A 25,068-nucleotide genomic window follows, 5' to 3' on the forward strand; every position below is an offset into this window, starting at 1 on the left:
TAGGTGAGGGATCCCTGGGTGGCGCAGCGGTTTGCCGCCTGCCTTTGGCCCAGGGCGCGATCCTGGAGACCCGGGATCGAATCCCACGTCAGGCTCCCGGTGCATGGAGTCTGCTTCTCCCTCTGCCTGTGTCTCTGCCTCTCTCTCTCTCTCTGTATGACTATCGTAAATAAATAAAATAAAAATAAAAAAAACCAACTAGGTGAATTTCATATAGAGTTTTGTCTCATAAATGTCCATAATACACTTTAAGATTGTATGCGTGCACACGATCCAGGGGCCAAGTTTAACTGCAGTTCTGGTCAGCCATCTTAAGAGAACATGTCTATCTTGAAACATAGGTCACTCTTCCTAAATTGAAATGCCCTATTCCTTGGGTGAATTATTTGACTCTTCCGCCTAGCCAGTGAGAAGCAATTTTGTTTTGTAGAAATATTTAATATTTAACAAAAATACCTAAATAGCTTTCTTGGGACAGATAAATTTAAATACCAAAGAGCAGTTTTTATTTATTTTTTATTTACTGTAGTTCAATTTGCCAACATATAGCATAACACCCAGTGCTCCTCCCACCAAGTCCCCCCCCCCCCCAAAGAGCAGTTTTTAAGCATTAGTTGATGATTGCAGCCTTTTCTGCCTAGTTATGTTCATCCTGGTCACATTATATCTTATTCATAGCCTTAATTTACTGAAAAGAAACATTTACTTCTGGCATTTCTTTATAATAGCTCATATGAATATTTTTTCTTTGATTCCTCTCAAGAACTTTGTATCTCAGCAGGTTCTTGTGGAAGTAGATCGTACACAGATTAGTAATTTTTTCTTTTAATTCAGTGGTTATCAGATTGTGCCATATTTCTCTTCTCTACCAGATACTTTATTATTAATGCTTCTCAACTCTGTATGTACAAGAAAATTTCAGGAGTTTTTAACGGGCCCTACTAACCCCCAGAGATTTCAGTTTCATTGATCTGGGGTTGGGCCTGGGCATTGTAATTGTTAAAGCTCTCCAGGTGATTCTGATGAATAACCACGAACTGAAAACCACTGTGCTAAATCTTACTGTATCCCAAGTAATTGTTTTCTCCCATTTATCTCTTATTGGTTCCCATAAAATAATTTTTCTGATTTTTGGTTTTCAGGTGTCTTGTTCCCTCCACTCCCTAGCCCAGAGGTGATCCTCAGTGACAGTGGAGAAGAGTGAACATGAATAAATCTGTAGATGATGATGTTATCTTACTTAGTATATTTAAACCACCTCTTTTACCAAACCTGCACATGAGACTACAGATGTACTCAAATTGACTAATGTGAATTTTTACTACCGGTTGTTGTTCCTGGTTTTCTGTTTTTGTTTATTTTTGATGTTTTGTTTTTTTGTTGTTGTTGTTTTTTGTTCCCTGTCAACCAGATTGTTAGCAGCAGGAGGTGGTAGTTCAGTTCAAAAGTATTTCTTGAGCACCTGCTATAATGAAAGCACCATGAAGAGAGCAAGAAGTTCATAATTTCAGTGGGAAGGAAAGAATCAAAGGACCTAGATGATCTATGTCTTATGTACTAACCCCTGCAACTGTTAATGTCTCTGAAGTAGGGACATAGCACCTGTTATTTAAGTCATTAATATGTCCCTTTTTCTCTTTTAGGTATCCAAACTATTGACTCTACCCAGGCGCTGTTCCTTCCAATTGGAGCATCTGTCTCTCTCCTAGTAATGTTCTTCTTCTTTGACTCAGTTCAAGTAGTTTTTACAATATGTACAGCAGGTAAGTGAGTTTCTTCTCTATTCTTAAACATTAACCTTAAAGGAAATTTTTTCACCTCTTTTAATCATCATTCAAAACTTAAGATTTATATACCCTGCTATGCAAGTTTTTCTTCTTAAGTCTGATTTTTACTCCCTACACTTCTCTTTGAACCACTGGATGATACACATATCATCAGTTCGGGACTGCCAGCACACCCTGAATAAAAGGCCAGGGGTTTGAAAACTTTTGAGTTTTATGACACCATAGTAGGACCATTTTGACTGTGGCTCCTTGTCTGGAAGATTACCAGAAGGTCCAATGTGGCAGAGAGCAGTCATTGGCATCCCCCACTGATGTTTCTGTAGATAGACACAGTGATAATCAGTAATTGAACTGTCAGCCCTCTGATCAGTTTTTAAGTCAAGAGGTAATAGAGTGTATAAAACGTCAGCAAAATGCTGGACATGGCAGATCATACCCTGGCCTGCTGTTTCTCTTTTCGTGTTAAGATAGAATGAGAACCCCTAGATGTCTCTGCTTTCCCCTACTTCAAATCAGGTACTTCTTCTCAAGACTTTATCTGTACAATGCTGACAGAAGACATTTTTCTTTGGTTAACTATTTGTATCTGTTGAGAAAAGTTTTCTGGGCAGTAAGTGTTTCCATAAGTCATGCCATTTTTCCTATAGTTCAAACTAAACAAAAGTTAACTATATATTTTCTTTCTCTAGTTCTTGCAACAATAGCTTTTGCTTTCCTCCTCCTCCCGATGTGCCAGTATTTAACAAGACCCTGTTCACCTCAGAATAAGTAAGGACTTGGGATTTTCCTCTAAATTATGAATTTGTGTATGTTTTTATCTTATACTTGATAGCATTGTTAGAAGTCTAAATTTCTGGTATTGACTGAGCACACAAATACCAGAAGACTGGGAAGGGAGATGTTTGATCTTTAAGACTGGAAGATGGTACTTCTTTTTGCACCTTTTCATAGCAGAGGAAATGTAAACAAACTTAGGCAGTCTGGGTTGTTGAAATATGCTTCCTGCTTAGATTATTGAAAGATAAACAGTTTTGTTTTGAAGCACTGCTTTCATTCCTTTACTAGGGAGCTAATGGGATATGAAAATAGTGGTTGACTGAAATATTTTTGCCTTTCATCTTTGGTGACCTAGAGTATATACTAGCCACTATGGTCTAAACCCTGTGTATACACTTTTTACAACTTAACTCCTAAAGCCATCGCTCCATGGAAACAAAATGCTGTGCTAACAGAGATGCCATATGCACTTAGGAAACCAGGTACTTGGGGCAGCTGATTTTCCCAGGAATTCGTGATAACCAGATAGTTACTGCCATTTTATAAATATGTATTCATCCTTGCCCAGTGGATTGAAGGTCAATACTTCATTTTGTTTTCCTCATAAGAACAGAATTTCCTGTATCATGTACTTTAACTCTCCAAAGATTGGCATTGTAACTTTTTTTTTTTTTTTTTTTTTTTTTGCGTTGTAACTTTAAACTTCTAAACACCCATGTTGATAATTTTGGATAAAAAGTATAGTATCAGATGGGTGCAGAAGTATAATTAATTCCTCTGCATATCTGTAGCTTACTCAAAGGAGGTTTGGATATTTTCAAATTCCATATGTCCGGGTATAGCCTGCTTTTCTAATCTGACCATCATGAGCTCTGGGCATGAAGGACCAAGGGAGATTTTGGTTATTGAAATATGATGTATTGCTATATTAGTCCAATAAATGTGTGTTTTCCAGGATTTCCTTTGGTTGCTGTGGGCGTTTCACTGCTGCTGAATTATTATCATTCTCTCTGTCTGTCATGCTCGTCCTTATCTGGGTTCTCACTGGCCATTGGCTTCTCATGGATGGTGAGTAACATATGAAAAGTTGAAGTTTAATATAGTTTATGTAATTAAATTTGTCCTTCCTTCCTTTGCTTTCTGTGTTTTAGTAATATTTCCTCTGGTTGGGCAGCCTGGGTGGCTCAGTGGTTTAGCACCGCCTTCAGCCCAGGGCGTGATCCTGGAGACCCAAGATCGAGTCCCACGTTGGGCTCCCTGCATGGAGCCTGCTTCTCCCTCTGCCTGTGTCTCTGTCTCTCTCTCTCTCTCATGAATAAATAAAATATTTAAAATATATATGTATATATACGTATACTCTGATTACCATGAATATTAGATATTCTTAGGTGGTGTTAATATTGTTGAGTTTTTTATTATTTTTACCCACATTTTTAAGATATTTTTGAATAACAGCTTTTTGAGGTATAATTCACGGTATACCATATAATTTACCTACTTAAAGTGTAAAATTCAGTGAGAGAGTTGTGCAGCCATCACTACAGTCAATTTTGGAGCATTGTCATCATCCACCCTCCAAACCCCATACCCAGCAGTCACTCCTCATTACCCACCTGAGCCCCAAGCATCCACTAGTCTCCTTTCTCTCTCTGTGGATCTACCTTTTCTGGACATTGCACATAAATAAAATCATACATTATGTGGCTGTGTGTCTGTCTCCTTTCACTTAGCATGATATTTTCAAGGTTCATTCACGCTGTAACCTCAATTGGTACTTCATTTCTTTCTCTGGCCAATTACTGTTTGTTTGCATAGATATGCCAGTTTTATTTACCCATTCATCAGTTGTTGCCACTTTTTTGGCTATTATGAATAATGCTGCTATGAACATTCATATACATGTTTTTATGTAGATTATACTGTTACATAAATGGAATAATACTGTTACATATATTACATACAAACGTGTAGAATATATTACATATATGTCATACACAATAGACTTTTTATGTAATGATATGTCTGTATCGTTAACATAGAGGTGAAGCATATCCTTTTTAAAAATTCCAGAGTATTCCATTGTGTTACTGAACTATTTCTGGACCTTTAGATTTTTTTTTTTGTTTTAAGATTTTTATTTATTTATTCATGAGAGAAAGAGAGGCAGAGACATAGGCAGAGGGAGAAAGCAGGGAGCCCAATGCAGGACTCGATCCCAGGACCCCAGGATCACACCCTGAGCCAGAGGCAAACGCTTAACCGCTGAGCCACCCAGGAGTCCCCCCTTAGATTGTTTACCTTCTGTTATAAATAACCCTGAGATAAACATTCTTGTTTCACCTCTGGGTACACATGTCAGATTACTTAATAAGATTGTTTCTATGGATGGGTTCCTAGATATGAAATTCCTAGAGTAAAGGATTTTTGTTAAAAATTCTTTTTTCTCGGGATCCCTGGGTGGCGCAGCAGTTTAGCGCCTGCCTTTGGCCCAGGGCGCGATCCTGGAGACCCGGATCGAATCCCACGTCAGGCTCCCAGTGCATGGAGCCTGCCTCTCTCTCTCTCTCTCACTATCATAAATAAATAAAAATTTAAAAAAAAATTCTTTTTTCTCTATTACTGTACTGCCTTTCAGAAAGGCAGTAGCAGTTTACATTTCTATCTGTGGCACATGAGAATCCCCCTTGATGGGTGATGATAAGGATGAACTAAGAATGGCAGTAAGAGCTAACATTTATTGAATGATATGCATTGGGTGCTTTCCTGGGTGTTTACATGGATTAACTCATTTAGTCCTGAAAAAGTCTTTGAAGGAGATACTTATTCCCACTTGACAGAAGAGGAAACAGGTTTCAGGGAAGTCACTTATCCAGTCCCAGAACTCTTGTGTATACTTCATACTTCTCATCAGAATATCTTGGGAGGGACATTTCCAAAAATACCTCATTCTTTTCTCTCCCGTAAGACATTTAAAAACTTTTCTTAAAAGACCCCGTAAGCGGACAGCCCAGATGGCTTAGCGGTTTAGCGCCGCCTTCAGCCCAGGGCGCGATCTTGGGGACCTGGGATCGAATCCCACATCGGGCTCCCTCCATGGAGCCTGCTTCTCCCTCTGCCTGTGTCTCTGCCCCCCTCTCTCTCTCTCTCTCTCTCTCTCTCTCTCTCTCTGTCTCTGTCTCTCATGAATAAATAAATAAAATCTTTAAAAAAAAAAAAGACCCCATAAGCATCTCCTCCTCCTTTTTCATTCAGTCCTTAGTCTCACTTTCACAGTTCACTTTTCTGAATCTCAAGGAGCTTATCTAACTGCTCTGCCTACAAGGTCTGGTTCATTTTCTCCAGAAGAGAAGGAAATTAAAATACAAAAGACTATTTTATACGATCTGTAGTACTATCTAAAGAATTTTTAAAAGGGAAATTTGAAAATCAGATATTATGGGTATGGATTGCACTTACTCCTGTTATCCATTCCAAGCAAGCACAAGCCTAATCAATACCTTAAAAACAGCTTTTTGGAGGCTCCTGTCCACTAAGGCACTGTGCTCCCACAGCTCTGATGATGGCTCAACTACAGTAGAACTGTCACTCAGTGAGGTTGTAGATCAAGTTACCCCTTAGATTTATATACAGACCTTTAATGAGTCAGAATAGAAAGTAGAGTCAAAATCACCAGTGCCCTGACTGTGCAGTAATTCACATTTGCTGATGTCTGACAGGTTTGATCTCGTTTTAGCTTCTTAAATTGCCTTGTAAAAAAACATTTCTGTGATCATGCTTTGGAATGTGTATAAGCATCCTGAAGTAAAATGTTTAAGGTTTTTAAGTGGTTACCAGAACTATTCAATTTCCCAAATCAAGTATCAGTTCTTTCGGTATTCGTACAGATTGGTATTTGATACTTAAGTGCTTGTAGAGGTTGATGAAGAATAACTTAAAAAGAAATTGCATCTGAAGTCACGCAGGTTGCTTGCCCAGCTTATAGTAGAAGAGTGAATGCCTATTTTTGTATATTAGGCATTAAGAGTAATGATAAAGTACCAGGTTTGTGTATTTGAGTTTTCCTGAGATTAATTCTTGATTTCTGCAGAATGACTTACCCTAAAAGCATGTGGGTGATTTTGAAAGACGAATAGAGCCTAATCTCTTTTAAAAATCTGTGTTACAGAAAATTAAGGAGTCTTAGTCATGATAATGATTAGAGATAGTAAATATTAGTCCAAATCTCATAGCTGTTTTTATGATTATATTCTTCAATCTCACCTAAACCAGTGCCTGATGAGAAAACAAACAGCACAGACATTTCTCCTCTATTACTTCTGAACAAAAACTATTTAGAAATGCTGGTTAGTTGGTTAATATCTAAATCAGATTATTTCAGTCCATTAAAATGACTGTTTGGATGACTGTTAGCTATATACTCTTAAGAGAAGCTGTTCTGTGCTGATGTCCTTAAAGAGTCCATTCCCATAAATGTTACACATAAATGATCTCATTATACAAAGATTATGTGAAATGAGAGGACAAAAGCTTCAGGTACTACTGTTTTAACTAGAGTAGTAGAAGACAGTCATCATCTTACCAGACTGATTAGTCAGTCTCTCAATGCTGGCAGACTCAAAGTCCAGATGATGACAGATGGTATTTAAACTACCTTGAAGTCTCTCGACCCTCTGAGTTTCTCTGTAACTCCACTAACTTTTTGTGGCTCTGCTTTCGTGGAACTCTTTATGCATGTGTTCAGATACACATGATACTATTTACAGGTTTTGCTAAGGGTTTTAAGTTTACCAAGCTGCTGACCCAAAAAGATTAGATACCTCTCAAAGCAGCAAGCAGTGTGTTTATACTTTTCATCTCTCCTCTCCCAAGCATTGCATATGGAACAGAAAAATACCTATTTTCTAGTAGTATGTCACTAAAAAAGAAAAGGTTGGCAATGGAAGGTGACATTCTTTTCAGGATACACTGATTTACACAGCCATCTGAAACACTACTTTAGAACAAGTCAGCAGGATTTTCCTTGTACTTCTACAGGCAGGGCCAGGGACAGGCTTATTACTAGACTAACAGAAGAATGGGATAAAGCAGCTCTCCCATAAGATGGACTACAGAGTCCATTGCCCTATAAGATTTCCTCTAGACTGTAGAGTTGATAAAGAGCTGCCCATACAAGCTGCCCACTTTTCCCAGTGACCAATATCAGAAATAAATTTCCATCCTGAAATTCAGCTAATACAGCTAAAATTCTCTGAGGGTTCCGTGAGGCTCTCCAAACCCCACTTAACCCTAGCATGTAGATGTTTACATAACCTTCTGTCATTATTGCTGGTCCCCAAACCTTACTTATCTAAGAGTCTCTTCTCCCTACCAGTTTGCACTGGTTAAACTGCCCTTGTGACCCAGAGTAGAGTTGTTCCTCCTCCCTGCCCCCACCAAAAAGGAGAACCTTTGAGCTTTCTTTGTTTCTCAGACTCTAATGTTTGAAGTGTGTGTGACTTGTTTTCTGCTATTACAGAAAATGTAGCTTTCTAGCCACAGTCTTTTAATGTTTTGAAATTTGTTCTTCTCTGACATGGAAATTATCTTTATAGACTTCTCTACAGAATCAGAAATCATCGTAGGCAGTGATAATTTGGTAGTAGAATTTTTTAAATGAATGTTTCTTAATGAAAGCCTGTTCTTTGAAGTTAATTGAGAGTGAAAACAGAATGATGAATGTGGTTGTTTTAGGGCAAGGCATGAAGTATGTTTTCAAGCTTATATACTAAAAAGTATTAACAGTAAGAAGAGACATCAGCATGTTCTTGAACTAAATATAGAGTTCTTTATCTACTTTCACTTTCATCTGGCAAATTAACCTTTTAAATTTGGGAAGCCTTGAAAGAATTTGGCCAATGGGTGGTTTGGTACATTAGCTAAAAGCTGATGAATCTTTTACACACACATTTACCATTCAAGGATTGTAAAACCAGATCCACAGTATACATCCACTGACCAGTTCAGGGACCAGAAGAGTCTTGAACAGATATCTAGTCCAGTGCTCTCATTTAATACACTTGTTACTAATCTATGGTTAGAAAACACACAGTGCCAAAAATCTAGTAATTGATTTATTTTCTTGTTTTAAAATGCTAGAATGTGGGGCAGCCCAGGTGGCTCGGTGGTTTAGCGCGGCCTTCAGCCCAGGGTGTAGTCCTGCAGACCCAAGATCGGGTCCCATGTCGGGCTCCCTGCATGAAGCCTGCTTCTCCCTCTGCCTGTGTCTCTGCCTCTCTCTCTGTGTCTCTGATGAATAAATAAAATCTTTAAAAATAATAATAAAATAAAATGCTAGAATGTGGCATTTCATCCACATAGGGCTAAGATAAAGGATCTACAGATCCTACAGAATAGAGTGCAGGCTACTTAAGATCTTACAGGTTACCTGTTCCTTTTCATGAACATTTTGGCTTGGATGGGGTCATCGTCTTTGTCCCTGGCCCTACTGGTTGTGGAGGCAGAGTGACAGATTATATCAATAATACGTTGAAAGTAATTCTAGATAACTGGCTAAGATTAATAATTTACTTCTTGGGCAGCCCCAGGTGGCTCAGCGGTTTGACACCACCTTCGGCCCTGGGCGTGATCCTGAAGATCGGGATCAAGTCCCACGTTGGGCTCCCTGCATGGGGCCTGTTTCTCCCTCTACCTGTGTCTCTGCCTCTCTCTGTGTGTGTCTCTCATGAATAAATAATTAATTAATTTAAAAAATATAATAATTTACTTAACACTTTTGGTTAATTTACATTTAACCAAAAGATTGTTGGTAAAACTATTTGAGAGAGTCTTGAGTTTTCTCAAGCAGCATGGAATGAGGGAAAGTTATCACACTTCTTCATTTTGGCTTGGAAAAGTCCTGAGGAGGATGTAAGATTTTCTGAAGAGTTATTTAACGAAAGCATGAAGAAAAAGAGAGGCAAACTAGAATGAATATTTGAGGGTGTGTTTCAGGGATGTGACAGATTGTGGCACTGTCCGTTTGGGGGTAGGAGTGATATTTAACTGTCTGAAGGAGTCAGAAAGGGTGCATTCTGCCTTCTCACATGTGGGACTCACAGCACAGTGGGGACGCTTGGTATGACTGCAAGAGGGTATATCGCTCAGCTTAGCTGGAGAGGAAGGAGTAGGAATGGGAGCAAAGGAAGACAGACTCTGAGGCCTTATACCATCCTGTGAGTTGTGCCTGAGGCTGTAGGACTTATAATTAGACTAGATCCATCACAGAGTAAGGAACCTAGTACCATATGCAGGAAACAATGCGAAGTGATAATTTCCAGTGGCGGTGAAGAGTAAGCAGGAGAGACACAGAGTGGGAAAGGACGCACTTCAAACTAGGGAGGCATAGGGAAGCATGGACAAATTGTGCTGTGACCACAAAGGGTGGCACCCAGAATGGCTGCAGAGTGAGTGGCTATGTGATAAAAGACTGTGATAAATTGAAAACAGACCCAGAGTTTGTTTGGAAGATGAGAGATCGAATGGCATTGTCTGAGTCATGGGAAATCCTGTCACTGAGCAGTTCTGTCTTGTCCATGGGTGGTTTCCTCTCAGGTGGGGTAGGATCAGCAAATGAGGAGTGGCAAAGCAGCAGTGGATGCTTAGACCATATGGCCTGTAAAAGCTACTGTCAATTTAGGATTAAGTGACTGAATCTAATGGAAAAGTTCTACAATGGATCAGTCACCTGTATATGTCACAGAGGCAATTACATTTAACCTTGGGAACCTATCCTTTTGCTTGTCTGTCCCTTTGGTTACCATATCCCTCTTTTAGTTATCAGTTCCTTGACCTTCACTGGCCACAGCCTGTCCCTTGTCTGTCCATCTCAGGCCTTGATTTCTTACTTTGTTCCCTTGATGTGCTTTGCACTCCACATATGCACTTGTAAGTTCCTGAACAGATCACTTCTTGTTCCCCTACCACCATCACCCCTGCCCCTGCCCCAGGGGCTTCCCACCACTGACCACTGTGTTCCTCAAGCCAGCTGAGCTCATCCCTGCCCGTGTCCTGTTTATTGATTCACAGCACAGCCAAATATTTGTTTCCAAAGATAATTATAATGGAAAATCTCATTATTAAAAAAATGAGTATGGGTTGATTGTGTTAGGGACCTTGGTTCTGTTTTCATAAATTTCTAAAAAATTAAAGGAGATCCTAGTAAAAGGAGCATATCCTAGATTATTGTAAAAATCAGAAATTCTGTTTGACCACATCTCTCCAAAACACATAATACAGTGCACACCCTGGAGACCAGCAAATACTTGAGAACAATAATGACAGGGAATAGAGATCGTTTGTTCTTCTTCCCAGTTTTTGTGCTATCTTCCAGGGATGGGAATAGCAATCCCTCTCTTCTTGTGTGTGTACAACACTATCCCCACAGTAGTAACTCATCAAATATTAGTTGAATTGATGTGTCCGGGGTCCACCAAATTGCTATATTTACCCACTTAGCTACATGTATTGACAGTTTACCACCAGTTGTTTTTTTTTTTTTTTTCATGCTTGGATATTCCTTTTTTTTTTTTTTTTAAGATTTTATTTATTTATTTATGAGAAACACACAGAGAGAGAAAGAGGCAGAGACACAGGCAGAGGGAGTAGCAGGCTCCACACAGGGAGCCCGACATGGGATTCAATCCCGGGTCTCCAGGATCAAGCCCTGGGCTGAAGGTGGCGCTAAACCGCTGAGCCACTTGGGCTGCCCCAGTTTACCACCAGTTCTATTAAAATGATATCCATCTGTAATATGGCCTTACTTGCTTTTCTTACCTTCCTTAGAATAATTTGAAATTTAAACTTGACAGAACATAATTTTCCATTCATTCAGCAAATATTTATTGAATGCCTATTCTGTCAAGTGCTGAGGCTTCACAGAAAGAATAAGCCATGGTTTCTGTCTACCAGGAGAACCCAGTGAAGAGAATAAACTCACTTGTATATAAATACTTGCACTATTACAGAATGGATGAACAAGTTGAGAGAGATTCAGAGTTCTTTGGCATCACAAGGGGTAGGGTAGTGAATCTGATTAGATAAGGAAAGACTTCTTGAAGAGGGCCTTCTGTGGAGAATAGGAAGGAACATAGTGATGTTGAGAGGTATGATCATATTTAGGTGGCTAGAGAACAGCCACAGCATTGCACACTGTGGGTGGGGACTTGCACAATGGAGGTCACCTTCCCTTCCCTTAAGTCCCTGTCATTGCCAAGTTGTTTGACCTTCATCCCACTATGAGAACCCATGGGAAGTATGTAAATGGCTGTGTGATCTAGTCAGACCTATGTTTCAGAAGAATGGAGGAGAGCGGAAGGCAGGGAGAACCCATTCACCTGCCTGACCCATTCTGGACTCCCAGGATGCAGCAAGGAACCATGCCCTCAAGGACCTGGCATTTTAGTTGAGAGGAAAGAGAATTTAAAAATATGCATATAGTATATGTCAGATCTTGAGAGGTGTGATAAAATAAGGCAAGGATATAAGAATGAATTGCTGAGTAAAAGGGAGGGTGCATGACCTCGGGTGTGGGCAGACTGTACATTTAGGAGCAGCGAGTCCTCGCTGGGATGGGGGAAGCAGGAAACAGATAAGTCCTGAACTGGGCCTGGCCAAGACCTTTATCATTCAAAAACAGAACCTCCTGGGTCTTACACAGTTGAGCACTATCCAAGAACATGAAAAAGGAATATCCCTAAAGACCAGCGAGTCAAAATGAGCTAAAGTGGGCACTTAGCACAAGTAGGATATAAACATCTTAAACTGAGCTGCTTGATTGTTTAGGGGACTTTCAAACTGTTAGGTTTCTAAGCAGAATAGCTTGAGGAAGGAGGGTGAGGAGGGTGAGCCCATACTCCGCATTGACCAATGTCTATGGTCTCCTCCCCAGCCCTGGCCATGGGTCTCTGTGTCGCCATGATCGCCTTTGTCCGCCTGCCCAGCCTCAAGGTGTCCTGCCTGCTTCTCTCAGGGCTTCTAATCTACGATGTCTTTTGGGTAAGAGTCTGTTTCCCTGAAGCCACTGCTCTCTATGGTGTTTAATTGGAGCACTCACTCCTGACAGTTGTTAACTGTTGTTAACAGTGAACTGTTAAGATCACTCTCTACAGTCCTGAACTGTACATGTGAGCAGGCATCTGTCCACGCCTTTGTTTGTTGAGACGTGTTAACCAGTTAGTGCATGTGTATCTCTAGGGGTAGGGGAGAGAGCAGACAGACAAGGTTCTCTGCCCTGGGAGCAGAGATTTTCTTCCTCCTCCAAGCATGCCGTCAAAATAGCTTGATGTTGCAGTATTTTGAGACTTTGCTCTTAAGAACAAAGAAGGCTGATGCTGAAATTAGGTTGCTTCCAGCTTCCTCTGTTAAAGATGCCTCTCCATTTGGCATTTGGCAGGTGTTTTTCTCTGCCTACATCTTCAATAGCAATGTCATGGTGAAGGTGGCCACGCAACCGGCTGACAATCCCCTTGACGTTCTATCCCGGAAACTCCACCTAGGGCCCAATGTTGGGCGTGATGTTCCTCGCCTGTCTCTGCCTGGAAAACTGGTCTTCCCAAGGTAGGACTGGCACGTCGGGCCTCCTGTTGTGATGAGGCAGTGAACACACTGTCTCCCTGTGCCTCGGTGTCCCTCAATTAGTCTTTATCATCAGTATTCTTCTCCTAGAGTGGAAAAGCGTTGTGAGTTATTTTCTCCATTTTACAAATAAGGAGAAGAATGTTGATTTGACTTGTAAAGATTTATCATTAAATGATACAGGTGCTGCTTTTTATTATTGATTAATGTTATCAAACAACCGTATGTTACTTCTGTTACCATATTTTAGAGTTGGCTGGAGGAAATCAACAGAAGAATCTGGATCTTTTTTACTTCTAAAATATTTGTAAAAATATGTACTAATGCTAAAATTCTACAGTTGCTGGTGATACAGTCTTGGAAAAATACTGTGTTGCTTTAATATCCATTTCTGGTAGTAGTCAGGTGCTTGTTTAAAGTCACAGAAGCAAATGTGTGACAAATACTGAATTGCTTGACATTTCTCGAGGAAGCACTACTTAGATGACTTTAGCAGTCACTTTAGAGGTGCTCTCCGGAAGCAGTGAGGAGCCTGGTTGAAGACATCTGTTGCCAGTACTCTTATGGCTTGTAATCTCTAAACTTTTACAAACTAGCGTTGTTCCACCTCTAGAGATTTCCATCTCCCATTCAGATAAGTCCAACCTCTTAAACAGCTGACAGACAACTGTGCACAGGAGGAGGAGAAATGGGATTGTTGAGGGTGGCATCCCTGACATGTGACACTACATTCCAGCTCCACTGGCAGTCACTTCTCTATGTTGGGCATTGGGGACATCGTGATGCCTGGACTCCTCTTGTGCTTTGTCCTGCGTTATGACAACTACAAAAAACAAGCCAATGGGGACTCCTGTGGTGCCTCTGGACCCGCCAATATCTCTGGACGCATGCAGAAGGTCTCCTACTTTCACTGCACCCTCATTGGATACTTTGTAGGTAAGAGAGAGCCTGCTTGTGATCCCTTCTGACTATCCTCCAAGCCCTGGAGTTAAATCAGGTTTTTTTAGCTGCAGACGCTAGATGGAAGGAGAGTAGCAACTCTCATTGCTCTTATAGTCAACCACAGAGAAAGAATAACAGTGGCCCATGAAATGACAGGTGCTGTCTATACTGGCCCACCCAGTTTCTCTATCCAACAGCATGTCTGAAGAACATTGTGGGAAGACTATGGTCAGGCCTCAGAGTCAGGAACATCTACCACGCAATGATTGTGGATCAGTCTGTGTGCTTAATTAAATCTTCAGCTTGAGGTTAACCAATGTCATGTTTATTTCCCGCATCATTTAAAAGGTATTTCCCTTCATTGGTCCTAACATGTCTATCACCTCTAACGTCAGATTCTCTGTGGGCCAGTTTTTCCATAGACAACTCATTTGTACACAGACAGGGAGAGACCCACATAATTGGGCTATAGGAATAGCGGGAACCTGTCTGTACCTATAGTGGTTACAGCAGAGTGGTTCATTTCAGCATACAGGCTCAGAGACTACTAGGATGAGTGGTGTTAGCCCTATTGCACAGTAGAGGAGGCTGAAGCTCAGAGAGGTGAAATGCATGACCAAAGTGACAAAATTTGCAGACTGGTCAAGTCAGGATTTGACCCCAGGGCTTTTTCCTCCAAGTCTGGGATTACATACCACCCGAGACAGGAGGACCAGGCACACTCAGGGCAGAAGTGAAGGCTTGGGCCAGGAACCTAAGCACTGAGGGGGGCATGGGCCACTCACAGGTCCTTGGAATTGTAGGACTTTCAAGCTGCACTGCTGCACACTGCTTTTGCTGCCATTGCTGAGCTTCTCACGCCCTTGCCACTGGACAGCATGTGCCACAGGAAAGCTGTCCTGTCAGGGCCCCAGCAGGTAGCAACCAGGTAGCAGGCTCTCCTCTTTGACGGCTGGTCCCTCGGTATTGCTCATGGATGTTTCTCCCCTAATAGGTCTGCTCACTGCGACCGTGGCATCCCGCATTCACCGAGCGGCCCAGCCCGCCCTTCTCTATTTGGTGCCATTCACCTTATTGCCGCTCCTCACGATGGCCTATTTAAAGGTGAGAGAAGCAGTTAGAAACCTGTGAAAGCAGTAACTTGGCACTGACCTTGGACTGGGGTATGTATTCTCCTTGCTGGAGGTGGGTCTGCTTGAGCCTTGGAGCTCTTGATCTTGACGGTGGGTCGGTGGTCTTTGCTCACCTGGTATTAGGTATCTTCCAGCCTGTTGCAGTCACTGGCAGAAAATGCTAGTGACTTAGACTACTGTGCCACCTGGTCATGGATGAACTAACTGAAATCCCTAGAGTTCAGCTACAGAGACTTCCTATTTCCCTTAAAAGCAGCACCATATTGTCACCTACCAGCTTTTTTAATACTCTGCATTAAAGTTTGGAAATATTTAAGAAATGTATGGTTACAGCTAGACTTTGGAGCATTACCTGATTTACAAGATTTGTATAATACCCATTTTACAGAGAAGGAGGCAGAGAGGTAAACTAACTTGGCCTCAGCATCTCACTCATAAATGATAGAACTTACACCTTTCTTTGCTTGAGGAGCCTAAGAGCTCTTCTAGTGAGTTCTTCAAAGAATGGTGGGTTACTTTTCAGTGAGTAAGATTAGAATGTTCTTTGATTCTCCACAGAAGCAGTCTGATCTAAGATCAAGAATCAGAAAGGACTTGTAGATGCGTGTGACTCATTTTTAAATTCATTACTTAGTAAAGTTCCTTCTTCCCTTCTTCCCCAGGGTGACCTTCGGCGGATGTGGTCTGAGCCATTCCACTCCAAGTCCAGCAGTTCCCGATTCCTGGAAGTATGATGGGTCCCAGAGAGTGACCAGAATGGCCTTCTGAGTCCTTTTCTGTCAACGCGTGGTTTTGTTTCCTCTTAGAGCTGGCCTGGTACTCGGAGATGTACCTGCATAGAGAACTGACGTGTGACTGGATTTTGCATTTGCAGGGAGCTTGTTTGCAGGAGCGAGGTGCTGGAGCCCTGCTTGGTTCTTTCTCTTCCTGCTGTTGTAGAGGTGGAGCCCCTCTTGAAGTGACAGGCCCTCCCCAGCGCTCCTTCTTCCCCCATTTTTATGAATCTGCACCAGACTGTTACCTGTGGGGGATGGAGATATGACTGATTAAAACTGACAACGGCGAAGAGTCGTTCTATACCTTTTGAACACTAAAAGGATGAAAAATATTAGCAAACCGAAGTTTCTTCAGTGAACCCTCAAGAACTTTGGGACCAGTTTCCTATGGGGGACTCAGTTTCAGAGAACTGAGACAGAAGCTCTTCTGTCATTATATTCTTTCCCTTTTTTGGATTTATTAAATATTTTCTGTGGTGTGAAGTGACTTATTAAATCCACAGACATTGAGTGACTTCTTACAACAATACACATAAGAATTTGTTGTAATGAGTTCATGTCCACCCAGATGTTGTGTTGACAGTGAACGAGGGCACGGTTTTTATACATACACACATGCGCACATAGATATATATGAATAAACAAAAATTAAAACCTGCTAAGATCATGCTGTGTAGCAGACAGGGACTTGCTGTAATTTTTAGCATGTAGAGCAGTTTACTCTGGCTTCCTTGTATATGGATACGCTGCTGTCTCTCCCTTCCACAACTGAACGTGCAGTTAAAAACCAGTATAGTATTCGTACTGATATACTCATGGACTTTCGGGGGCTCTCGTTTGGTTTTGATCAGTGTAGCCAATTAGGGATGAAAAGTTCAAACTTTTTGGCCCTTTTTTTGTTTTGTTTTTACAGGCTTCTCCCTTGCAGGATTTTTAGTAGTTTCTTCTTGAACCAATGCATGTAATATAGCAGCAGGTGTCTTTGTGCTTTCTGATCATAGTAATGTACTACTTGTAAATACATTTTTCTATTTTCTATTGTTTTTGTATTTTTTTTTTTTTTGGCATTTTGTTTCATTGGTGTGCTGTATTTTCCATGCCCTCACTCCTTGAAGAAAAAAAAGGAAAAAAGCAACACAATCCTGTCCTTGCTGTTGTGATTATAGTCTTGGTTTACCTGTGGTGACAGCTGGGTATTGGGAACAAATATCAGATGCCTCTCTGAGCTGGGCCCTACATTCCAGGCACTGCAGAAGGAGCAAGCTGCTCTTTCCTCTTAGAATCCGACCGCATGCTATGGTCCTTGCTGGAAAGCAGGCATTCTGGTAGTACCTAGTGTGATCGTATCAGCTTTTGTCTCAGCAGCCCTGGCCTCATAAGAAATGGCCCATTGTAGAGGCAGAGAGAAGCCTGCCTCTCTGGCTACCTGACAGCAGAGGTGAAAAGGGCCCACATGTCCTGGTTTCTCCCTTCAGCAGGTGACCTGCCTCTACCTTGACCTGTACAATGAACCAGTGTGCTGTGCTTCCCGGTGGACAGAGCTCATGAGCGGATACATGTCGCGCAGTCATGGGGGCATAAAGCGATCAGGATGGTGCCTCTTCTGTTGTGTCTTCAAATCCTGCTGAGGGCTGTTTTGTTTTTTGTTGTTTTGTTTTTGTTTTTGTTTTTTAATAAATGATTCCTTTCTAGCCTTTGTCACCTCATCTTCACTTTTGGTTGTTGGTACCACACAGAGCTACCATCACCTCCTACCTGCTCTACCTGTTCCAGAAGATAGGAGGACCCTGTCTATCTCCAGACAAGGTCACCTGTGGCTCTGGTTCATTCTTAGAGATGTCAAAGAACTGAAGCTTCCATTGTCCACAGAACTCCGAACAGCCTCTGAATTTGGTGAAGGCCAAAGGTACACTTGTGTGCTCGCTGTTTATCGGCTATACTTCTTTCTTACCCTTTGAGGATGTTAATGGCTAAATGGGGAATGGGTTGGGGGACTCTTCCAAAATGACTCCAGTTAAGGGTAAGTGCTAGTAATGGTTAGAAGTATTATCCTGGCAGTTGGTCATTTTTATTTTTATTTTTATAAAAAAACTAAATTCCAGACAGAAGGAAATACAATTTTTTGTTATCTTTGCTCCTGTGCAGCTTTAAGGGGAAAATACCCACACGTGTCCCTGAATGTAATTTGGATTCCAGCTGCTAATCCTCAAAGCCCTTAAAACTTGAGCAGAGGAACCACAGATACTCCTTTTGTTTTAACCACAGAAGACACATTAGAATTTCCCCTGTTCTGAAAGTAGTGCTCTTTGGGCAAGAGGAGGTGGGGGATGGGAGGCTGCAGTTACAGCACACAATTTCAGTCTTTCCTTATAGTCTTCTCCCCTCCCTTGCCCAATACATATTTATGTCCTTTTTTTTTTTTTTTTTTTTTTTTTTGGTTTCTCAGATGCTCTGAGTTCTAGGGTCTTCTAAGAAGTCTTCCATTAGGCAAGGCATGTTGACAAAAGTTTGGCACAGACCCTATTCCTTCTTCACTAGTCTGAGGTTCTTCTTCCTCCAAAGAGACTGCATGTTGGGACTCTCACTCATAGTAATTTTCTTCTAATTGGAGCTAATGAAAATAGACAGCAAAGTTTATCCAAAGCCTAGCATGTCCATTACTGTTATTACAGCTTCTGCTCTTCTGAATAAGACAGCTACACAACTCCTTGTGTAGGCATAGTTCAAGCCAGAGCTGGGGGTGGGTGGGAGGGTAAGCTTCTATCTAAATTACTTTGTAGCATGCCAGCACAGGCCTTGGTTAAACAGGTAAGTTCTGTTACCCACAAGAAAAACAAAAGGTTAGTTCTCTGTGAGGGTGGAGGGAAGGGAGTTCTGTTTTGTCAATAAAGTGTCAAAAATAGAATCTGCTGTGTCTGCATAGCAGCTCTCACATTACTGCTAACTGATCCAGTGTTGTATGTAGACATTTGTGCTTGGTAAAGGCCAACATTTACGTCAGAGGCTCGGAATGTAGCTGTTTTGTATATACATGAAGCACACTCATCAAGAACGTCAACTGCGATTCTTCTCCATAGAAGCAGGGTAGACAGTACGGGCTCTGAAGAAAAGCAGCCCATCCTACTTCTGGTCTTCCAGTGCATACTGGCCTGGACAGCCTCCTCCCTTCACTCTGTCACATTGCCTTCGCAATTTCCAACAATGAAATCACTTCAAGAATGATGGCTCTTATAGGTGACAGCCTTGCCCCGGAGTTTGTATAAAGTCCTACAGATCTGGCCGTAGAACTCGGGCTTCTTCACTGTTCCGGGAGGGATAAGCCAGGTAAGTATTTTATCCAGAAATTATTTCTATTCCTATGTAATTTATGGACCACTTTCTGTTTGCAAGACTGAATGAACTCTTCATGACTTCAAGTTTGGACTCTTAACTCCTCATGTGTATGGAGCCTCTCCCAAAACAGCACTTTGCCCACTCTTTGCAGCCATGTCAGCCATAATTTGTTTCCTCCTCAACATTTCCCTTGGAATTCAAAGCCTTTTCCCATCCACTGGAGGTAATTCAGAGTTGTTTCAACTTAAGCTGTGTCAGGCACTGGGTGCTCTGGCAAACAAAACCAAACAGCTGATCCTTACTGCAGGGGGTGCTTTACCACATATGGGGAGCATTGTCCCAATACACAGGTTCACTCAGCAACGCAGCACTGAGTTCAAGAGTGTGTGTGAACCTGAAATTGTCAGGAGGCATTTAATGAAGCACATTTATTTGGGATCAGAGTTGCAATTTGGGGTGCACAGATTTCAGTAGCAATTCAAATAATGTCCCACTGGAACAAAAACCAGAAGCTATTTTAAAATAAAAAGGCCATCAATCTGGCTTACAAAGCATTCTGATTGGTGGTGGCAGAAGCCTAATCTTGGCTGAACACAATTGGTTGCTAAGACTGTCCCCCAAAACAAAAGTCTGTTACTGTAGCCAGTTGCAGATCCATGCAGAGTCCATGGGAGGATCTGCGGTTTAGCTCAGTTCAAAAGTTCGTGGTTCCATCTGGTGAGGACATGCATAAGGTCCACCTCCTTAATGGCCTCCCAGCTCCTTTTAAAACTCCTTAAGGGACTCCCATTTTATTTCACCCTTGGCAAATGGAATCTAGAGCTTTCAACCCATGACTCTGGGCTTTCCTGTAAACAGCAAAGGCACGTAGCTGGGAATGTTTACGCACAGGACTAGATGCCCCCAACAAAGTTGAAAGCAAGGCTATAAAAATAGCTAACCCCTTTTTCCTGCACTGTGGTACAGAAGTCCAGTGCTCCTGACTGTATAAACTACAACTGAAAAAAGCACGGAGCACGTTATCTCTGCAGCATGGTTTAGAAATCTTACTAAGAGCCAGCAGCAGTTCAATTGTGGAAATTCTAACTTTATGCAGTGCTTTCTCATAGTGATCACTTTGGTGTGCTTATATAGAGCTCTTACATATTCGAGTGATTAAAGATTCATACAGCAGACTCAGACTTGGTTTATGGCTCTTCCAATTTGGATGCTGCCCTATCAGTTAAGTTCCAAGAAGTCTATCCCCTCTTGGGTAGAAACTGTGTAACTTGCTCCTGGTTTGCAAGTGAACAGTGTTCCTGAGAGGTCCTTAAATAGAGAACTCCATGAGCGTGCTCCAGGCCCCATGAAGTCCCAGGATTCTCACTGGATCCCAAAACGACAGAGGAATGGGAACCAGTAGGGAGTGGAGGAAACAAAGCTTGAGACGGGAAGCTGGGAAATCTGCCAGGCAGTGGGCTTTTGCCTTGTGAGGAATGAAAGATAGGAAGTGGGTGTCCACAGAACAAAGAGATGGAGAAGGGGCAGTAAGGTGGCCATGTGCCAGCATTCCAGCCTCAAGATTTTGAATGCCAGTTCCTCTGCCTGCCAAACACTGTATACCTGCAGAAAACACCCCAAACAAGCTACACCACCAACTGGAAGAATGAAGAAATCCAGTCTTCAAAGGAAAAAGGTTCAACCACAAAGGCTAAAAGTTAGGTGCAAGTTACCTATCCACCTTCTAATGATACCGTTCATTCAACCCACCTGGACTTTCTAGCGCTTGCATTTCTGCAGGCATATAGTAACACATCCTGGGACAGCTATGCCTTGCTTTACAGGCTTCCTGGGGAAGGCAGACACCTAATTTCAAGAAAGAGGTAAAGGACTTGGTAGTATGGGAAGGAATACTCCTGACTTCTAAGATGACAAAGCATTGTATGATAAGTTATGGTCTTGCTAACTTTACAGTGGTGGAAAGAGTGCTGCCCTCCGTAAGGCTGTTGGCAGGTTTGGCCAGAGTTGATGGGCCACCTCACTTGGGCCAAGAGCCCCAGGCCTACCCAGAAGCTTGGGGAATGGAGAGACACCTTTCCGCTACTCCAGTGCCCATGCCTTTCAACAGCCACAGGTGCAATCGGGACCTGTGCCACTAGATGTCACCTAGTGGATCTCCCTGCTGCCATCCTGTCCAGCTTTCACCATGGTTTTCATGGAGCTCTTCTGCCAGTAGGCCTCCTGCTAGGCAGTCCAGTACAAGGTGGCTGGAACTAGGAGGTGGGAAGAACCTGCTGTCACACTGCAGGGTGGGGACTGGAAGGTGACTCCACAGCTTTTGACCTGAACAATTAATTGCCAAAACTGAGAGGAAAGAGGAGGAGAAGAGTTCTGGTTTAGCCAGTAGAGCAGCTAAAACTAAAGAACTTGGTATATCTTAAAGGTAGAAATGTACATTACCCAAGGCTTTCAATACTGAGATCTTCTCAATAGTGAAAGGAAAATGACTCCCATGGCATTCTGTGTGGTTAGGCATCTGTCAGAGTTGTCCTCACACAGCCACATGTGGCCTGGGGTTAGTGAGAAAGCCCTTCTGGGCCTTAGGGATGAAGGTGCCTTATTTAAAGTACTGAACAAATACTAGGCACTCTTCTGGCCTGTTGAGTTTTCATGTACTCTACACAATTTACCAGTCTTCATGGCGTTAGAATGCAATTAAATTAATCAGATTCAAACAGATACACAAGCTTTGATTATTGAAACAACTACAGCTTCTGTAAATGCTTCCAGCCGATCACTGAGAAAACTGGTGATCTTTTCCACTCTTGATGGGTGAATGGAGGCCTGGCAGTTGAATCCTAATCTGGGCTTTCAAAACTGGATTCTGCATAGATAATAGGATCTTTACCATAAAACTAGGCCAGTTCAGGGTCTTGACATCTACCTGTACACACTGAAGGACTTGGTACAAAGCAAGGATATTGGGTGAGTGCGTGTAGTAATTTCCCACCTCTGTAAGTCCTGGGATGTCTGGCGGGACCAGGGGTGAGCCTCACCCTGGTTAAGTTTAAGGAGTAGCCTCTCAAAGCCTGTAGGGCCTTCCTTAAGCCATTCTTAGTCAGTTTAGGCCTAAATTTTTTTTGCAGCTGAGACTGAGCAGAATACTCACGACAGAAACATGATGTGTCCCCAGCACAGAAAACAAACGGTGGTGCTTACAAGAGGCCTCTTATTCTTTGCAATAACTGGGATAGGTTCTGCCTAACAGGTCCTTAACATTTTGGCTGCCTAAGTAAGGCCAAGGATATCAACCTCTAACCAGATTCTGCAAACGAACCAATGGTGATGTTTTCTTTTTTTGTTGTTGTTTATTTTCTTTTCTGTAATAAATGCTACCTATGCCCTCTTATACATTTGTGTGCTTTAGAGTCCTGTTACTTGTTTTAAGGGAAAAGTTAACCACTGCACTGTGAAGCCACCCTGTCAGTCATTGTGGGCTTGTACTAGTTCCCAAATCTGTAGGCTTTTCTTGAATACCTTTGGAACAAAAGATTCAGTGGGTCAAACTTCCAGTCTATTTTAAAATAAAGAGCAGTGTCATTCAAAGCCACTTGGCTGAAGTCAGTCCACAAGATATAGAAGAGGGTCAGGAGCCAGAGTAGATAGAAAGATTCAGTAAAGCATTTGAAAATTATCCTCAGGACAAGGTGGGGAAGTCAGGCCTGAGGTATCATTGACAGTGTAGATTAATAACTGGTTAAATGACCCTGTTCCAGCTGAGCAAAGGAATGCCCTGGCAATAGAGGAGGAGTCCTGGACTCTGCCTTCAGCCCTGCCCAACATTTCTCTTGATAGTATGGCTGAGAACATGACTGCCAGGCTTAGCAATTGGAGGAGGACCTGAAGCAAGGAGAGAAACAACCATGATCCAAAGCTCAGAGTACTAGGACAGTTAGTTAAATGCAACATGGAGAATTTTGATGGTGAGAGCCTTGGCAAATGATAGCCACACACCAGACAGCAGGACCACCACACAAGAGTCCTCTGAGGTGTGTGCCGCTACTGTCACAAGTATTACAGAGGAACTCACCAAGCAAGCCCCCCAAGATGACCAACTGCTAAGTGGCAGAATTAGCTCTAAGCACTGGCCTGTGACCTTACCCACTGTACTTATTCCCCAGCACAGAATTACATATAGCCCCCACCCTCCGAAAATACAGCTGAGGGACACCTGGGTGGCTCAGCGGTTGAGCGTCTGCCTTTGGCTCAGGTCATGATCCCAGGATTCAGGATCGAGTCCCACATCGGGCTCCCTGTGAGGAACCTGCTTCTCCCTCTGCCTGTGTCTCTGCCATTCTCTCTGTCTCTCATGAAAAAATAAATTTTTAAAAAAATTAAGAAAAATACAGCTGAGTCATTAGACACTCTGATGACTGACTGGCCTACTGGCTCCAAAACATTTTAAATCTAACTACTGCCCAAAGCGAGTAATGATTGTTGCAACCACCTCTGCTCTAGTCTTCCCAAATTCAATGCATATTCCACCTTTGTAAGTCAAACTGGTCATCACCTCATATTTTTAATAAAACCCCATGATACAGAGAAGGCAGATTTTATTATCCATTTTATATACAAGAAAAAGGAATGTCAAGGTTAATTTGCCTCAGCTCTTCCTACCTCCTTGCCCAGTTTATCAGAAAGTAATCATGCCCAGATTTTGTAGATGTGACCGATGGCTTAAACAAGACTGTCCTGTTGGAGGTGAGGGAACCAGCCTGATTAGGGAAGAGTCAAAGTTTGGTCTGCCTGGGCTTTTCTGACTCAACTCTATATGCAGAGATATTAATGTTGTAATGTGACAATGTGGACAACTCCTAACAAGAGTACAGTCTTATGCAAATCAGGAATCCCTAGGAAGGAGGAGCCAGGACCAAAAGAAAAATCTCTGAGGCATCTGAAGCAACCAGATTTTAATGTTAAAATTATGAATTCCCCCATTGCTGTCATTAAAACAATAAACCATAAAAATAAATGAAAACAACTGGCAGCTGCTGTTCTGATCTCCAGCAATGATAGGCTGTAATTCAAACTAATCCTCTTGCTAAAAATAACTTTAAAATAAAATGTCTTTTACAAAGCAGTGAAGAGAGTTCTGCTTCTGCTAATGGTGGAAGAGCTTCTATTCATCCAACCCACAACCATAAATTCTCAACCAAATGAAAACAACTACCTTAAGGCAGTGAAGAGCAGCCAAATTAGAAACTGGAGGGGAGCTGACGGAAATGTCACTGAGTTACCATTTTTACGGCTTTTGCCTGAGGACAGGCCCCAATTGCCACCATGTGGGGTAGTTAAAACTTGGAGAGAAACCTTCAATCTTAGCTTCAATAACCAAAGGAAATGGTTTAGGATGATCCCAGCACCTTAAAAAGTGAGGGAGTAAATCCCAGAAAAGAGAGAGCACCCCATGTTTTGTGCATAAACTCTGCCTAAATCTTTAATCTCCAAATATACACCCTTATAGAGCAGACTCCCAAGTAACCAGCTACAAAAACTAAGGAGAAATATCAGCTGCTGCCCACTGATTCCCACAGGGGAATCAAAGTTTTAAGTCTGAGTTCAGCCAAGTTAAGTGCCTGCTTTAAAAATATTCTTTAGGAGAGGGGCATCCCTGGGTGGCTCAGCGGTTTAGCGCCTGCCTTTGGCCCAGGGCATGATCCTGGAGTCCTG

General features: G+C 42.1%; 1 protein-coding gene across 1 annotated transcript in view; it reads left to right on the plus strand.

Moving 5' to 3' along the window:
* SPPL3 (signal peptide peptidase like 3) overlaps positions 1-17,064 on the plus strand; it is a 134,125-nt gene extending 117,061 nt beyond the window's left edge. The window contains exons 4-11 of the mRNA XM_055322058.1: positions 1,644-1,763; positions 2,477-2,555; positions 3,520-3,632; positions 12,490-12,596; positions 12,994-13,157; positions 13,912-14,111; positions 15,112-15,221; positions 15,913-17,064. Of these exons, the coding sequence (XP_055178033.1) occupies positions 1,644-1,763; positions 2,477-2,555; positions 3,520-3,632; positions 12,490-12,596; positions 12,994-13,157; positions 13,912-14,111; positions 15,112-15,221; positions 15,913-15,984 (965 nt within the window). The 3' untranslated portion in view covers positions 15,985-17,064. The remainder of the gene's footprint in view (positions 1-1,643; positions 1,764-2,476; positions 2,556-3,519; positions 3,633-12,489; positions 12,597-12,993; positions 13,158-13,911; positions 14,112-15,111; positions 15,222-15,912) is intronic.
* The last annotated feature ends 8,004 nt before the right edge of the window (positions 17,065-25,068 follow it).

Source organism: Nyctereutes procyonoides, unplaced genomic scaffold (assembly GCF_905146905.1).
Source record: "Nyctereutes procyonoides isolate TBG_1078 unplaced genomic scaffold, NYPRO_anot_genome, whole genome shotgun sequence".
Classification (NCBI taxonomy): Eukaryota; Metazoa; Chordata; class Mammalia; order Carnivora; family Canidae; genus Nyctereutes; species Nyctereutes procyonoides.